The 16945-nt window shown below is 41.8% G+C and overlaps 1 protein-coding gene across 1 annotated transcript in view; it reads right to left on the bottom strand.

The window, feature by feature from the left end:
• ADGRG6 (adhesion G protein-coupled receptor G6) overlaps window positions 1-16945 on the bottom strand; it is a 155047-nt gene that overhangs the window by 85833 nt on the left and 52269 nt on the right. Inside the window, exon 3 of the mRNA XM_077811779.1 lies at window positions 2499-2840. Coding sequence (XP_077667905.1) covers window positions 2499-2840 — 342 coding nt within the window. The remainder of the gene's footprint in view (window positions 1-2498; window positions 2841-16945) is intronic.

Raw genomic sequence — 16945 nt, 5'->3', positions numbered from 1 at the left:
TTTTGTTGGGTATGAAGATTCTGTTCAATATTTCTCAAAAGCAGTCTAGTTGAATGCTGCCAGCTAGTGTTCACGAATATTTATGCCCTAATCATTCACTATTTGTAAAAATCTGTGTGAATGGATTTGCACAAATGTCTAGGAAAGGCTGGACAAACTTCAGCTGGTGAGAGAGATAAGCTTTCAAGCCACACAGAGCTCTTCTTCAGCTCACTACATATAAGAAAGGCCAATCATTTTACAAATATGCATATGAATAAGGATCATTGTGGACAAACAAGCTAATGAACAGAAATGGTGAATGTTATTTGTTGTTCCTTATTTTCTTGATTGAAAAGTGTCAGCCACCCTGTCAGGTAGCAGAAACCATGTTTGTTCCAGAATCAGAATGTTAACATAGAGAGTTAGTATAATTACACTAGCATAGTTTTGACAGTAAATTTTCCCATGTAGACATGCCCTTAGGTTACCATTCACACAAAGTTATCAAGACGTGGGAAGGCCACTTGGTTCAGTCTCAGGGGACCTAGCTTCTAATCCTTGGTCTCCTACTGACCTACTGGGTGATCTGGGGCAAATCACGTCATAACTCTGTTTCATCTCCCACATTGTGGGTTTGTACTGAAGTCAGTGGAGTTGTGTGGGAGTAGCTGATGGCAGAATTTAGCTTGTTAGGTTTATCTTCAGTGTTTATAGTCACATTTTCTCCTTTCATGCATGCAGACATCTCCCCATGTACATCCAGCTCTTAAAGAAGCGTGACAGATCTGTAGTAATCCAATCAGGTGCAGTAGCTTTATTCCAGACAGAGCTTTAGCAAGAAGCCTTATAGAGAGTGGACTGCATGGCCCAGTGATTATTTTAACATGACTCTTAGAAGCTAAGCTGTGTGTGTGTGTGGGGGGGGGAATTAGTGCCAGTTCTGGTATCCTTGCAGACACTGAGTAGTACTTTTCTCCACCAGTCATCTCATTTATATCTGAATATTTTTCAGAAATATTCTATTTTGGTGGACTGATCCCAGGAGTAAGGTACTAATCAATGTGAGTAAGGATGGCAGAATCCTTAGAAAAGACATTTAGCATCAGACAAATTTGAATGTTAACAGTCAAATGTATCATTTTGCACTACCTGATTCTATGTACATTTCCTCATTATCCAGATTATGATCTGATTGCCTTCAGTACAGCAGAAGTGGCTTTCTGACCCAGAATAACCTTTCACGTGGCTCTAATGAGCTTTAGTAACATTTCTAGCTCTCTCTAGTTAGTGTTATCTTTTTTCTTTTTCAAAGCTGTAAACAGATTTAGCTTCTGTAATCCTGCCCTTTCATTCTAAGGATGTAGTTCTCTCTCTTGCAAGGTGTTGGGAATGAGGAGGAGACATACGATATGTAAGCTCTTTGGGACAGGAATTATCTTTCTTTTTTTGTCCTGCGTTTGTACAGCACCTAGCACAATGGGGTCCTGGTCCATGACTGAAGCTCCTAGGCAAAACCTCAGAACAAATTAATAATGCTCCAGCTTTAGAATGTAAAAGCATTCTGATTATAAAATAAATAAGGCCTCCTCAGAGCAAGAGAGCTGAGAAAATTCCTGAACTTCACTTGTGTCAGCTATGCTGGCATGCAGGGAGAGTGGGGCCATAGTGCTGCCCATGCTCACTATGGAGCTGCTACTGCTTCTGTTCTATAGAGATTGTTTTACCCCACTTATCATAATATCTGAGCGCCTTCCAGTAGTGCATTAAGTGAAGTGATTAACATCTGTCATGTGCAGTTTGTTCTCTCATCCTCTTTCCATAGGGGGAAGCATATGCACTGGAGTGTCTTATTTTGGTAGGGCTTCTGGTTTTCTTAATAGATCTGTTGCTGTGCATTTATGCTAGAGAAGGCAGGGTTAAAGAAGGCTACCGAGTGGAATGTGGTGAGGTGTGTGATAGTCCTTAGTTCCTAGGGGAGTTCACTCCACAGTCTCTGATCTGTCCCTGAGGAAGTTCTGTCTCCTGCACAGATGAGGTTTACCCTTATTGGAAAGTTCTAGTGTGCCAGAGGAGCGCAGTTGTTTCTGGCTGTGTTAACTTCCCTGTTACTCTCCACAGCACTGGGAGTCAGATTATGGCTCCCTGCCCCTATGTGGGTGCACTGGTCTGTGGGAGATATATCTCGCTTGTACTCTGTAACACACATGTGCAGAAAGAGGCATAACTGAACCAAAAATCTTCACAAGCACTGTAGGTGGTTTTTCGATATACTGGAGCAAGCCATATGCCAGGACAGAATCAAGCCCTGTATCTTCATTCACACACACTCACAGCAATAAATTGTTAAAAAGTATGTATAAGTAACTGGTTATGGCTACATTTTGTCCCCAAATATATCTAGCAGAACCAGATCTCCAGATTCTCACTTCAAAGATTCACCTTACCACATAGAGTGAGTCTGCTTGGTATAAGACATGCTAGATAAAAGAGGAAAGAAATTCTTTATGCGTACATACCTCGGTTATAGCTGGCATTGAAGCCTCTCTTTTGGATACTAAAGTCACTTGCAAAAGATACTACCATTTCATTTCCAGTGGAGTTAAATGATAATCCTTTGGCAGTGACGCCACAAAACTTAACCTGATTCTCTCCAGTATCTAGAGTTAATGAATCGTAAATGCAGTTTGGAGCTTCTTCAATGTCAAACTCAATAAACGTTATCTGAATGATGAATCCAGGAGGCGCTCGGAGGGTCCACTTGCATGCTTGGCTGTTAGGGTAATCACTGGGAAAGCAGGGAGAGGTGAAGATTCCCGTGGGGTTGGACAGCGATATCCTGCAGTCAGAGCATCCAAGAACTGTGGGACCAAAAAAGAAAAGGGGGCGGGGAGGGTTGAGAGATTGTAACATGAAATAAAACATCAAGAAATTGATATAACAATTAAGGTTTAAGTGAAGGGAGGAGAAAGGAAGGTGTTCCTTTAAAGGACAATAATATTGGGGGTAAAGGATCACTAAAAAGGAGCACATATATAAGAAATACTCTGGGAAAGAAATACATAATATAGTTCTTAATACACAGTGGTATACCATGCAGCATCTTTTTATTTGCCTGATATACTAATGCAGACAATGTAAAAGCAACTCTTTTTTGCTCTCAAACACACACACATACCCTTTAACTGAAAGGGTCTAAAAAGTCTACAGTAGTTACTTTTTAAATTGTATCAGCAACTTTCCAACAAATACATCCACAGTTCTGTCCCTGCTCTCTCCTTCTGGAAGAAGGGTAAGAATTTGTTGCTGGCTTATATCATCAGCAAGTTATTGCACCGTTTCCATGCTGACTCAGCTCTACTGGCTGGCATAAGCGGATGGGGGTAGGGGGATCGCAAAGGTGGAAGTGGGGTTTTATTCCCTTTTACACCCTGCATGCAGATCAAAGGATGATCTAGCCCTTAAGGATTCCTATAAATACCTTGATATTCTCAGATGAAGAGGTATGTATGAAAATCTATAAAACAGTTCAGCTACCTCTTGCCAAAAGAACACTGAGCAATTTAGGCAAAAACTTTAAAGGACCAGATCCTGCCACCTAGACTCACTCTGAGTTCCTTGCTCAGCAAACAGTCCTCCTGATTTCATTGGGCCTTGCTCCTGGAGAATTTGAACCTTTGTTATTACAAAAACTGAGTTAAGCAATGAAAAATGAAGAATTAAAACTTAAAAGGGGTCAAAACTTGCTGCCTTTTACGCAATATCAAACATAAATAAAGTATTAAATGAGTTGTTCCAAAACAAAAAGGTACTATTCTTTCAGTCCCACTTGCTAGCCTCGGCTGGATTTAAAGACTTATCTTCAATGCAATAACAAGTAAAAGTTACATAACTTTGTCAATAACAACTTCCCTGAATTTTAGTAACTTTCTAACAGAAAAGCAGAAAGGTAATTAATTAACCCCCCTTCTTGGAGAGAAGAATCCTCTTTTTGATGATACTGCACCATCAGCAGACATTGCTACTAAACTGCAACTGAAATGTTTGATTAAAACTCCATTAAAGTTAGTGGAAAGACTCCCAAAGTGTAGGTAAAGTACAGGATTATAAAGAGAAAAATTATAGCACTAGAAAAAATATATGCTACCACTAAAATACAGTACATAGATACTACAGTAAGTACAAAGGTAGTATATAGGAACATTTTAAATTAAAATGATAGTATTATTTATATCACAGTCATTCCTAGGAGCCTGAGCCATTGACTAAGACCCCAGTGTGCTAGGCACTGCACAAACACAGAACAGTAAGATGGTGCCTGCCTCAAAAGAAGTATTCAGAATATTCTTAGGCAAACAATATCTGGATACTTTACAGGAACCAAGTCAATTGATTAACATTTAGACCTGTCAATTAACAAATGGAAGAAGTGTTTGCTCTATGCACCATGTCATAAATGAAATAAAGGTGGCTTTTTAGTGTATTGAATTTCTCAGTGTTTCCAGTTCAAGTCCCCTTCAGGAGCATAAATTGATGATGGGATTATGGTAGGTTTCCCAGCTTTTGTTTGCTGTACGTTCATGGGGGGTCATTACAGGTGAGCTGTCCTGTAGGCACCAAGGATTAGGTAAGCAAAGCTTGATTTGGCGTCATCCTAGTATTGTACTAATTGTTCTGTACACAATGTTGGTCAGGGGGAAGCATTTATAGCCAGACATGTATCCAGTGTCTTCTGTTTCAGAACAGAGGCTAGGGGATCACAGGAAAATCTGGTTGGGAAAAATGAAACCTTAATTATCCTTCCCCCTCCCCCCCCAAAAAAGGCGGGGGCAGTTAATTTTGGTTATTTAAGTGCAACAAAACACTGGTTAGCTTCTATTCCCTTTCATTCACAGAAAAAAGACCAAAAACTAAAAGCCAGATTAGTAAGAGAAAATGGGCCAGTGAACCCAACTCCACTCTCTAGAACTGGCCACCTGAAGGCTGTGCTTTCTGAACAATCAAGGAAGTATTGTGTGCAATGCTGCCTGAAGCTCCCACTGGTATGGATAGTATGCAGCACATTTTTGAAGTCCCTTGCCATGAGACAAACCCCTCACAACATTAACAAGATCACTGAGAGACGGCTTATGTCTATTCAGACCTCCACTGAAGGTTATTTCAGTGAGCTGTGAATTTTTACAAATAGCAAGTTAAATTTCAGAGCAGCATTGACTGGCATCTGTTAACTGCAGGTAAGGTATTTTTGTTTTCCCAGGGTAGAGTGTGTGGCACTTTGACTTTGCCCTCATTCTCACCACATTTCCTAAGACCATCCCCCATTTCTGGAGTTTACATGGGACCATTTCTGTGTTGTTCATTGGTATGGCAGCATGCCAACTAGGAGGCTTGCTCTGTGAGGAGAATGTGGAGATACGGTTTCTACATTTATTTTTGTGTGTGTGTGCAACTTATTGAAGCACATGGCTCTAAGTGGAGAAGAGGTAATTCATTTATAGGGCTTCCAGAACAAAGGCGGTGGACGACAGCTGTTGAAAACGACTACAGAAATTTCATTTGTTTAAATTTCTAAATCATCTTAAACATTCACTGCAAACACTGGGAGGTTGTGGCTCTGCGCGTGGATGAGAGTGATGTGGGCAGAGCGATGGGCAGGCTGCTTTATCATTATATTCCTGAAAAAGCACAGAAATGCTAATGTTATCTTCATGAGCTTCAGCAAAAATCCATTCTGCATAATGAAGCACACTGGCAGTGATTTATGAGATCTCATGATAGCGTGATTCCTTGTTTGCCCTATCACAACTGGTTGCCGTGGACATGATTACAATGCCACACAGGGAGGACAACTACGTTGGGTAGGCTACACATATAGGGATATAAACTCTTGGGGATTAATCTCATGGTGAGAGGAACAGAGAGAGAAAGATGGCACTAAGTCACCTTTCTGCTCTTCTGATCCTGGTCTGGCTAGAGGATGAACCAACCTTTAATACAAATGAAAGCAGCTGCAGAACTTGTCTAAATTATGCCGCTTGCAGGCAGAATGCTTCATCATGCAGACTGATGTACTAGTTATTTTCAGTACAGTGGCTCTGGTGTGGCCACAGATTAGTACCATGGCTGTGGATTTGGCAGAGTGTCACGTATTTCGCTCTACTCCCTCCTACCCACGCTATATCCCTTCCCTGCACCTTCTTGCTGAGTGCTAGGAGAAATAGGTAACACAGAGCTGGCTAGACCAGATTTGTATAAACTAAGCAGAGCACAGCAGATGAAACTGGAGCCAAGAATTAAGCCCTTGGGCCAGATCCTCAGCTGGAGTAAATTGATATAGCTCCTTTGATGCTGATTTACACTAGCTGAGGATCTGGCCCCTCAAGTGTGATTATAGTCTGATGATGGCTCTGTAAAAATATCATTGCTGGCTTCTACATTTTTATATATCTTCCCAGTTTGCAAGCAAGGTGAAATATTTATTCATTCAATGAGAACAATAAACAAATTAATGATTGGGATGGTCAGGGACTCCATGGGCATAGAGTTCAAAACTTGCTTGTCATTTACCTTGTTGTTTCCCTGGACTGGTGGATAATACAAGTTGAAATTAAATATATCACAACCAAAAAATGTGTTTAAAAGACATTAAGGTTGCAAAGTCAAGCACTCAATGCAAGAGTTAACGTTGCCTGTGCAACCTTAATTCAGATCCTTTGTGTGTGTGTTTTATGATACTGTCTTTAATTACATGATCACACATTTTTTTCCACAGGATCCCTGCCTTATTCACTGAATGGATAGTTAGTTAGTTCAATATTTTCTTCAATGCTCCTAATGGAATGCGTTGCCCAAGGCCTTATTTACCTCACGCCATGTAAACCTGTTAATCAGTGGGGCCACTGGACGATCGAGGTGCTAAAGGAGCACTCAAGGACAATAAGGCCATTGTGGAGAAACTAAACGAATTCTTTGCATCGGTCTTCACAGCTGAGGACATGAGGGAGATTTCCAAACCCGAGCCATTCTTTTTAGGTGATAAATCTGAGGAACTGCCCTAGATGGAGGTGTCATTAGAGGAGATTTTGGAACAAATTGATAAACTAAATAGTTATAAGTCACCAGGACCAGATGGTATTCACCCAAAGAGTTCTGAAGGAACTCAAATGTGAAATTGCAGAACTACTAACTGTAGTCTGTAACCTAGCATTTAAATCAGCTTCTGTACAAAATGACTGGGAGATAGCTAATGTGACGCCAATTTTTAAAAAGGGCTCCAGAGGTAATCCTGGCAATTACAGGCTAGTAAGCCTGACTTCAATACCAGGCAAGCTGGTTGAAACTATAGTAAAGAACAAAATTGTCAGACATATAGATGAACATAATTTTATTGTGGAAGAGTCAACATGGTTTTTGTAAAATGAAATCATGCCGCACCAATCTACTGAATTCTTTGAGGGGGTCAACAAGCATGTGGACAAGGGGGATCCAATGGATATAGTGTACTCAGATTTTCAGAAAGCCGTTGACAAGGTCCCTCACCAAAGGCTTTTAAGGAAGGTATGCTGTCATGGGATAACAGGGAAGGTCCTCTTATAGATTGGTAACTGGCTAAAAAAGAGGAAACAAAGAGTAGGAATAAATGGTCAGTTTTCAGAATGGAGAGAGGTAAATAGTGGTGTCCCCAAGGGGCCTATCTGGGCCCAGTCCTATTCAACATATTCATAAATGATCTGGAAAAAGGGGTAAACAGTGAGGTGGCAAAATATGCAGATGATACTAAAACTACTCAAGATAGTTAAGTCTCAGGCAGACTGTGAAGAGCTACAAAAGGATCTCTCAAAACTGGGTGACTGGGCAACAAAATGGCAGATGAAATTCAATGTTGATAAATGCAAAGTAATGCACACTGGAAACCATAATCCCAACTATACATATAAAATGACGGGATCTAAATTAGCTGTTACCACTCAAGAAAGAGATCTTCAGGTCATTGTGGACAGTTCTCTGAAAATATCCACTCAATGTGCAGTGGTAGTCAAAAAAGCAAACAATGTTGGGAATCATTAAGAAAGGGATATATAATAAGACAGAAAATATCATATTGCCTCTATATAAATCCATGGTAAGCCCACATCTTGAATACTGCATGCAGATGTGGTCGCCCCATCTCAAAAAAGATATATTGGACTTGGAAAAGATTCATAAAAGGGCAACAAAAATGATTACAGGTATAGAATGGCTGCCATATGAGGAGAGATTAATAAGACTGGGACTTTTCAGCTTGGAAAAGAGATGAGTAAGGGGGGATATGATAAAGGATTATAAAATCATGACTAGTTTGGAGAAAGTAAATAAGGAAGTGTTATTTAGTCCTCATAACACAAGAACTAGGGGTTACAAATGAAATTAATAGGCAGTAGGTTTGAAACAAATAAAAGGAAGTATTTCTTCACACAATGCACAGTCAACCTGTGGAACTCCTTGCCAGAGGATGTTGTGAAGGCCAAGACTATAACAGGCTTCAAAAAGAACTAGATAAGTTCATGGAGGATAGGTCCATCAATGGCTATTAGCCAGGATGGGCAGGGATGGTGTCCCTAGCCTCTGTTGGCCAGAAGCTGGGAATGGGCAACAGGGTGTGAATCACTTGATTACCTGTTCTGTTCATTTCCTCTGGGGCACCTGGCATTGGACACTGTTGGAAGACAGGATACTGGGCTACATGGACCTTTGGTCTGACCCAGGATGGCCGTTCTTATGTTCTCTTATATAGCACCTTCTATCTGAGGACTGCCTAAGCACTTTACCTGTATTAATGACTAGATTTTACAGGTAGGTAAGTATTGTCATCTTGTTTGAGTAACAGAAGTCAGATGACGTGGCTGGTCACACATACAGGAAGTGGGTGGCTGAGCTCAGAATAGAAGCCAGTCCTGCCAACCACAAGACCATCACACTGCACTTTCAAAGATACAGTGAAAGTTTATAAAAATTACTAATTGTTTTATACTATCTTGTTGAATTTAATGAAAAGGAAAATAATTTCCCCTTTTTACAAACTAATTGCTCATCACATTCATGTTTTAAATGGAAACCACAAGATAGCAGATTTACAGAGAAGTCTCAAGGCAATAGGTCAGATGTATTTATGACTCCAAACAGGCGTGTAAATGAGGGCAATGGTGGACACACCTGCGGACAAGCAGGAGAAAGCACCAAACCACCATGATGTGTGTGGTCTGGAAGGTCTACAGGAAAAACAACCCCCTACTTTTTCAATATGGAGCGCAAACACTGAACACAGAACAGTTATAGTATTCCAGAAGTTTAACCAATGGCAAACCTCACCCATGCTACACTTTCTTCTCTTTCAGAAATCATTTCAGAGGTGAAAGGGGTGAGAGAAAGAGTGGCTGTAATGGGTTCTCACACTCAATCCTTTTCAGGGGAGGACTGAGTCCAGTGTTTGCTAGGCGTCAGCTGTAAGATGAGCTCTATGCGGTTCATTCATAAACATTTCACATGGGACTTCTTCAGGCCTCAGTGCACTTTATTTGAAAACATATTTTCAGCCCACCCATCCCACTATTTCTGAGAGTTTTGTGGAGCTGCAGCTGAGTAGGTGCAGCAGGGTTTTTTTGTTTTTTTTAACCAATTTGTAGAATCTTTGACCTCCTCAGAAATAGCCCCTAACATGTCACACTGCACTGGCACTGCCTACATTTAATTGATACATTGAATTTTAGCCAGATTTTGTTTTCCAGTTGAAGGGACACTGACAAACGTGTGTTTTAAGCTCCCAAATTTTCCTACCCTAATCCTTGATGAATGTTTTCTGTATGCAGTGCTGTTGTAGCTGTGTCGGTCCCAGGATATAAGAGAGAGAAGGTAGGTAGGTAGGTAATATCTTTTGTTGGACCAACTTCTGCTGGTGACAGACAAGCTTTTGAGCTTACACAGAGCTCTTCATCAGATCTGGGAAATTTACTTGATTATTAGATGTTTTCTGTGTAATACTGTACACTACATGGCTTTAATTCAGGAAAGAACTCGGGCATGTGCTTAACTGCTAGTCGGTGCTTAAATCCTATTGATTTCAATGGGACTTAAGCACAGGGTTAAAGTTAAGCAAGTGCTGAAGTGCTTTCCAGATCAGGGATGCTTTCTTGAATCAAAGCCTATATTTGAAGGCCTACTGTCATGTGTGCCCCCTTATGCTTTGCTTCCATGAGGACTGACAAACACAGAGTGGGAACAAATGGGAATTAACGCCATTGCCCTGCCACATATCCCTAAGCAAATATAATCTCAAATGTACGAAACAGGCAGAAAAGCCTGTCCACAGAACTGGACAGCAGTGAGAGGGATGCCAAGTAAGCTCATCTCTTCCATTTCTGACCATTTTCCCATTTTCTCTATCAGGTAAGTCACTAATAACTAGGTAATTATATATACATGCACACATATTATATCTTGTGCACAAGTATCTAATCTATATACACACACACACATACATACACATGCCATATATGTGGAGTTGGTAACCATGTGATCAATTAGACACCATGTGATAAAATAATGTTCAAAAGGTTCAGGTTATGTCTGCCCTACTGTCTTCACAAAAATCAAATTCCCCTCCTTCCTGCCTTTTCCTCCCCAAAGTGCTTATTCTAACATTCTCAGTCCACTAAGCAACTTCAAAAGGCCAATGGGGATGGCTTCCCCCCCCCCCCCCAAATCAAACTGCCACAGAAATAATTCCCTCCGAAATCTGGATTTTCTTCACAAATTACCTCTACCCAAAGCCCAGGCCCTTTAAATCGCCAGCCCAGCTCCACTGCTACTACCCCAGGGCTCTGGCAGCGGGCCTCTGGCAGCAGTTTAAAGGGCCGGGGGCTCCAGCTGCTGCTGAGAGCCGCAGGCCCTTTAAATTGCACCTGGGGAAGCTGATCCACCCCAGTACGGTGCACTGGCTGGCTTTCACCTCTGACTAGTGCTGAAGGCCTTGGAGGCCAGGGGCCTGCCCCAGTGGAACTGTGAGAATCCTTGGGGCCTGGCCCACTAAACGGGTCATGCCCAAGAGACTGGTTACAGACTGGAACACCAGACTCTGTGAATCTGTGACAACTGGGTTTTCTAAAAGTGTCACAAAGTTATCCTGTGCCCTTCCTGAGCTAGAAATAGGAGCTTTATCTTTATGGAAAGGGTTTTATCCTCCCCTCATCAACCCTTCCCAATGGGATGCTAGCATTCACTTCCAGCCCCTTAAGGACAACAGACAACAGACTTTAAAAGTGTAGCATTTCTGAGTATAGAAAGACATTATAGGTCATTTTTATAGTTCCTCTTAGAGCCCTGAACTGCTGGCCTCATGAATACTAAAGCTCCTTGCTTTGCAGGCTGATGAATATAAAAAATAGTCCCAATACAATTTTTAAAAACTCTCTAAAATATTAAAATTGTTTTTCTGTAACATATGTGGCAAACACAGAATCCATGATGGAGTGCTGTGGCATGAAAGTTTTGTCAGAACCCATATGAGACAACTTGCATAATCTTGTGAGTAATATGCTCATCCCAAACCAAACTTATACTACCCTAACCCATTTATTATACATACATGCTACAATATATTTTTCATAATAGGCCATATGTAGCAAGAATCATAGACTATCAGGATTGGAAGGGACATATAGTCCAACCCCCCTGCTCAAAGCAGGACCAATCCCCAACTAAATCATCCCAGCCAGGGCTTTGTCAAGCCTGACCTTGAAAACCTCTAAGGAAGGAGATTCCACCACCTCCCTAGGTAACCCATTCCAGTGCTTCACCACTCTCCTAGTGGAAAAAGTTTTTCCTAATATCCAACCTAAACCTCCCCCACTGCAAGCTGAGAGCATTGCTCCTCGTTCTCCTACCTCTTTGTACTATTCTTGGTTTGAACATTAGGAAATGTTTTTTTTCAATTAACTTACAAGGAAAAATGCTATTTTAAGCATTAAAACCTAAACCTCAGTTCAAACTCATATTCTGGGTAAACCCATAGCATCATCTGTATAACAGTATTCCTTGTACACAGCAAGAATTTAAAGCCTCCATATTCTTGACTAGAAATAGCACATAACCCTGATGGAGACTTTTATTATTCCATGAAAGACAAGATTGTGCTCTCACACAAATTATTCAACAATTGGGTTTTGGCCACTGAAGCCAAGAGACAAAGAAAGTACTATGCGCTGGCCGGTCCTGTCCGCTTGCCTCACATCTTCATTTTCTGATATAGTATGTCTTGTTGTAAGCTCTTTATATGGCTGAACCGGTTGGTGCACATAACAGTGAAGCAGTAGAGAACATCTCCTCACAGTCTTGCATTTATTGTCTTCTACATGAAAGTGAAATTGTAGTCAGCAAAGTGACTTCTTATTCAATATATCTGCTCCTGGTAGCTTTGACCTTTACTGCTTGCTTTACTGTGTAAACAAATTTCTACTACTATAAAAGATAGCTGAGGAACTTCTCTTCTCTTTGTCTTGTTTCAGAGTGGCAGCTGTGTCAGTCTGTATCAGCAAAAACAATGAGGAGTACTTGTGGCACCTTAGAGACTACCAAATTTATTTGAGCATAAGCTTTCATGGGTTAAAACCCACTTCATCAGATGCATGGAGTGGAAAATAAAGTAGGCAGGTATATATACACGGCACATGAAAAGATAGGAGTTGCCTTACCAAGTGGGGGGATAGTACTAATGAGACAATTCAGTGGAAGTGGAAATGCGCTATTCTCTTTGTCTTGTAACACAAGTACAATGAGACATTCAATTAAATTAAAAGGAGGGAAATTCAAAACTGATAAAAGGAAATATTTTTCACACAATGTATGATTAGACTGTGCAAGTTAAAGAAGTATAGGCTGGATGAATGGACTATAAGGTAGATAGAAAGTTGGCTAGATTGTCGGGCTCAACAGGTAGTGATCAATGGCTCCATGTCTCGTTGGCAGCCGGTATCAAGTGGAGTGCCCCAAGGGTCGGTCTTCGGGCCGGTTTTGTTCAATATCTTCATTAATGATCTGGAGGATGGTGTGGATTGCATCCTCAGCAAGTTTGCAGATGACACTAAACTGGGAGGAGAGGTAGATACGCTGGAGGGTAGGGATAGGATACAGAGGGACCTAGACAAATTGGAGGATTGGGCCAAAAGAAATCTGATGAGGTTCAACAAGGACAAGTGCAGAGTCCTGCACTTAGGACAGAAGAATCCCATGCATCGCTACAGACTAGGGACCGAATGGCTCAGCAGCAGTTCTGCAGAAAAGGTCCTACGGGTTACAGTGGATGAGAAGCTGGATATGAGTCAACAGTGTGCCCTTGTTGCCAAGAAGGCCAATGGCATTCTCTGCTGTATAAGTAGGGGCATTGCCAGCAGATCGAGGGACGTGATCGTTTCCCCTCTATTCGACATTGGTGAGGCCTCATCTGGAGTACTGTGTCCAGTTTTGGGCCCCACACTACAAGAAGGATATGGAAAAATTGGAAAATGTCCAGCGGAGGGCAACAAAAATGATTAGGGGACTGGAACACATGACTTATGAGGAGAGGCTGAGGGAACTGGGATTGTTTAGTCTGAGGAAGAGAAGAATGAAGGGGGATTTGATAGCTGCTTTCAACTACCTGAAAGGGGGTTCCAAAGAAGATGGCTCTAGACTGTTCTCAGTGGTAGCTGATGACAGAACAAGGAGTAATGGTCTCAAGTTGCAGTGGGGGAGGTTTAGGTTGGATATTAGGAAAAACTTTTTCACTAGGAGTGTGGTGAAACACTGGAATGCGTTACCTAGGAAGGTGGTGGAATCTCCTTCCTTAGATATTTTTAAGGTCAGGCTTGACAAAGCCTTGGCTGGGATGATTTAGTTGGGGATTGGTCCTGCTTGGAGCAGGGGGTTGGACTAGATGACCTCCTGAGGTCCCTCCCAACCCTGATATTCTATGATTCTATGAACTCCTTGCCACAGAAAGTTGATGAAGTCAAGAACTTAGCAAGACTGAAAATGGAGAAAGGGACATTATTGTGGATATCAAGAATATCGAGACCTCTGGATATATCATAATTAATGGGAATAAAACTTTTGGAAGGGATATTAAACCTCATGCATTCAGGATTTAACCCAATTTATACCTATTACAGAGAGGGGGAGTCCCCATGTGGGCGTCTTCCTGCAGGGTTCTTACACCTTCCTGTGAAGCATCTGGTTCTGGTTACAGCATACTGGACTAGCCGGACCTTAGGATTGATTCCTATGTTCCTTCGTACTAATATTCGTAGTACAATCATTACAAACATGGCAAAGGGAAGTAGCTCCTAATCTATTCTGCTTTTCATAATCAACAAAATTGAAAGCTAAAAGCTAATGGCAGAATCACCACTAAAAGTGACAATATATTATAAGCCGCAGAAAGAACAAGGCTTAATTTTTCAAATACAAAGCTGAGTTTAGAGTACGTTGGACATGAGAATAGTCAATTATTGACTGAGCAAATTGAACATGGAAATATTGACAGCAAAGAAGGGGGCCTATCCTTCTCTCATTAAAATCAATGGCATACTCCCATTGATGACAATGGAAGTGAAATTGGACTCGATGGGTCAATTCCTCAACTAGGGTACATCAGTATAGTTCCACTTGATGGACACTTGCTGAGAATGAATCATTATGTAATAAAGATTTACATATGATTATCATTATATGTGTGCACATAAGATTCTGTCTCCTAACAGCAGGCGGCTCGATGAAGCAGTAACACTATTAGTTTCTGACTGATCTGGGGAATCGAGGGAAAAAAACTAGAATAGAAGAAAATTTGTTCAAGGCCAGGGTGGGGGCCCTGCACCACCTGTTTCCCCTTGGTTCTCTGGTTTTATGCCAATGTAAAGAGAAGTGGAAACAAACACATCAGCTAGGTAAATCTGTAATGATCTGCTTGCGCAGAGTTCACATGTTAGACAAAGTTAAGGATTTCCCCCAGAGGGAGAGGGCAATATGAAAATCCTGTGTTACACCCATTGTAAATTCAGAATATTTTCATTGGCATCTCCACGATAATGTTATATAAATAAAACTAAACAGTTTGCTACCTAGAAATGCTGTACACAGGCAAATATACATGTCAATAGAGAGGGAAATATAAGTGAGTAAATGAGTTTAGGGACAGAGATAGGTGGGAATAGGGGAGTTTTTGTGGGATTTTGATGTTATGTAACAGTAGTTTCAAAGTGAGATCCACAGAGTCGTACCTGGTGGTCTATAAAGAGTTGGCTAGTCGCACAGGAGCTGGCTCTCCTTGTTTGCAGCTGCTATAATGCACTAAAACAGCTAAATGGGCTGGGCAGCTGGTGTAAACCAATGTAACTCCACTGACTTCAGTGCAACTATGCAAAGTTACATCAGCTGAGGATCAGGCCCATTTGAATCGGCTTCATTCTTGGCTTCATTCTTAGAATCATAGAATATCAGGGTTGGAAGGGACCCCAGAAGGTCATCTAGTCCAACCCCCTGCTTGAAGCAGGACCAATTCCCAGTTAAATCATCCCAGCCAGGGCTTTGTCAAGCCTGACCTTAAAAACCTCTAAGGAAGGAGATTCTACCACCTCCCTAGGTAACGCATTCCAGTGTTTCACAACCCTCTTAGTGAAAAAGTTTTTCCTAATATCCAATCTAAACCTCCCCCACTGCAACTTGAGACCATTACTCCTCGTTCTGTCATCTGCTACCATTGAGAACAGTCTAGAGCCATCCTCTTTGGAACCCCCTTTCAGGTAGTTGAAAGCAGCTATCAAATCCCCCCTCATTCTTCTCTTCTGCAGGCTAAACAATCCCAGCTCCCTCAGCCTCTCCTCATAAGTCATGTGTTCTAGACCCCCTAATCATTTTTGTTGCCCTTCGCTGGACTCTCTCCAATTTATCCACATCCTTCTTGTAGTGTGGGGCCCAAAACTGGACACGGTACTCCAGATGAGGCCTCACCAATGTCGAATAGAGGGGAACGATCACGTCCCTCGATCTGCTCGCTATGCCCCTACTTATACATCCCAAAATGCCATTGGCCTTCTTGGCAACAAGGGTACACTGTTGACTCATATCCAGCTTCTCGTCCACTGTCACCCCTAGGTCCTTTTCCGCAGAACTGCTGCCTAGCCATTCGGTCCCTAGTCTGTAGCGGTGCATTGGATTCTTCCATCCTAAGTGCAGGACCCTGCACTTATCCTTATTGAACCTCATCAGATTTCTTTTGGCCCAATCCTCCAATTTGTCTAGGTCCTTCTGTATCCTATCCCTGCCCTCCAGCGTATCTACCACTCCTCCCAGTTTAGTATCATCCGCAAATTTGCTGAGAGTGCAATCCACACCATCCTCCAGATCATTTATGAAGATATTGAACAAAACCGGCCCCAGGACCGACCCTTGGGGCACTCCACTTGATACCGGCTGCTAACTAGACATGGAGCCATTGATCACTACCCGTTGAGCCCGACAATCTAGCCAGCTTTCTACCCACCTTATAGTGCATTCATCCAGCCCATACTTCCTTAACTTGCTGACAAGAATACTGTGGGAGACCGTGTCAAAAGCTTTGCTAAAGTCAAGAAACAATACATCCACTGCTTTCCCTTCATCCATAGAACCAGTAATCTCATCATAAAAGGCGATTAGATTAGTCAGGCATGACCTTCCCTTGGTGAATCCATGCTGGCTGTTCCTGATCACTTTCCTCTCATGCAAGTGCTTCAGGATTGATTCTTTGAGGACCTGCTCCATGATTTTTCCAGGGACTGAGGTGAGGCTGACTGGCCTGTAGTTCCCAGGATCCTCCTTCTTCCCTTTTTTAAAGATTGGCACTACATTAGCCTTTTTCCAGTCATCCAGGACTTCCCCGGTTCGCCACGAGTTTTCAAAGATAATGGCCAATGGCTCT

Source organism: Eretmochelys imbricata, chromosome 3, assembly GCF_965152235.1.
Source record: "Eretmochelys imbricata isolate rEreImb1 chromosome 3, rEreImb1.hap1, whole genome shotgun sequence".
NCBI lineage: Eukaryota > Metazoa > Chordata > Testudines > Cheloniidae > Eretmochelys > Eretmochelys imbricata.
Note: the sequence above shows the minus strand (reverse complement) of the source record. Positions and strands in the feature narration are given on the sequence as shown.